General features: G+C 33.9%; 1 protein-coding gene across 1 annotated transcript in view; it reads right to left on the bottom strand.

Moving 5' to 3' along the window:
- The window catches only part of SPEF2 (sperm flagellar 2), a 265827-nt gene that overhangs the window by 158794 nt on the left and 106254 nt on the right, over nt 1-779 (bottom strand). The window contains exon 12 of the mRNA XM_012558083.1: nt 13-118. Within this exon, the coding sequence (XP_012413537.1) occupies nt 13-118 (106 nt within the window). The remainder of the gene's footprint in view (nt 1-12; nt 119-779) is intronic.

The following is a 779-nucleotide window of genomic DNA, read 5'->3' as shown; positions in this document are numbered from 1 at the left end:
GTTTATACCAACTTGTCATATCCACTTTCATGTCAGATTGGTCTTGACATTCAGGGCCCTGTTCTGCTACCAGATAGCCATAGATTGACAGTGTTCTCAGCCAATCCTCAGCTATCCCCTGAAAAGGGATTGGCTGAATAAGCAGAACCATAGCCAATGTGAGCATGGTTGCTACTCCTTTGGATGGAGATAAATAAAGTCTCTCCTTTGTGATTTGATAGACAGCATCCAATTTAAACAACTGGGCTCAACAGTATAAGTAATCTAATGATTTTGTAATTTTATTTAAGTAAACCATGAAAGGAAGATCTCAAAGTTACACAAACTCAAAATAAGGACCTTAGCAAATCAAGTACTCATGCTTTAAATTCCCATCTATAAGTAAAGGCACTGGATTAGATGACCCCTTTGGTCTCTTTTAGCTCTTAGTGTTATTGTATTACAATTAGTAATAGTAACAGCAATAATAAAAGAATGCTGCGATTAGTTAAAGGATAGTTTCTCTTTTAAAGGTAAAATCACGAATCTCATACAAATATAAAGTGAACATATATCAAAGACATTGCTTACCTTCAGTTACTGAGGGAACCAGTAAGATGTTACAACCAGTTCAAATGAGAAATAAGGAATGTTGAAGTGAATATGTTAATAGATGAAAAATTGGTTACTATCTGTAGAGCAGTGTAATATCTGGAAATATCTTTTCTACAGGGTGTAAATTAATTGTATCTCAACTGAACAAAATTAGTTTGTTATTTTTATGGACTAGAATCATTAGT

Source organism: Trichechus manatus, unplaced genomic scaffold, assembly GCF_000243295.1.
Source record: "Trichechus manatus latirostris isolate Lorelei unplaced genomic scaffold, TriManLat1.0 scaffold00135, whole genome shotgun sequence".
Classification (NCBI taxonomy): Eukaryota; Metazoa; Chordata; class Mammalia; order Sirenia; family Trichechidae; genus Trichechus; species Trichechus manatus.
The sequence above is the reverse complement of the archived record's forward strand: the minus strand, read 5'-3'. Positions and strand labels throughout refer to the sequence as shown.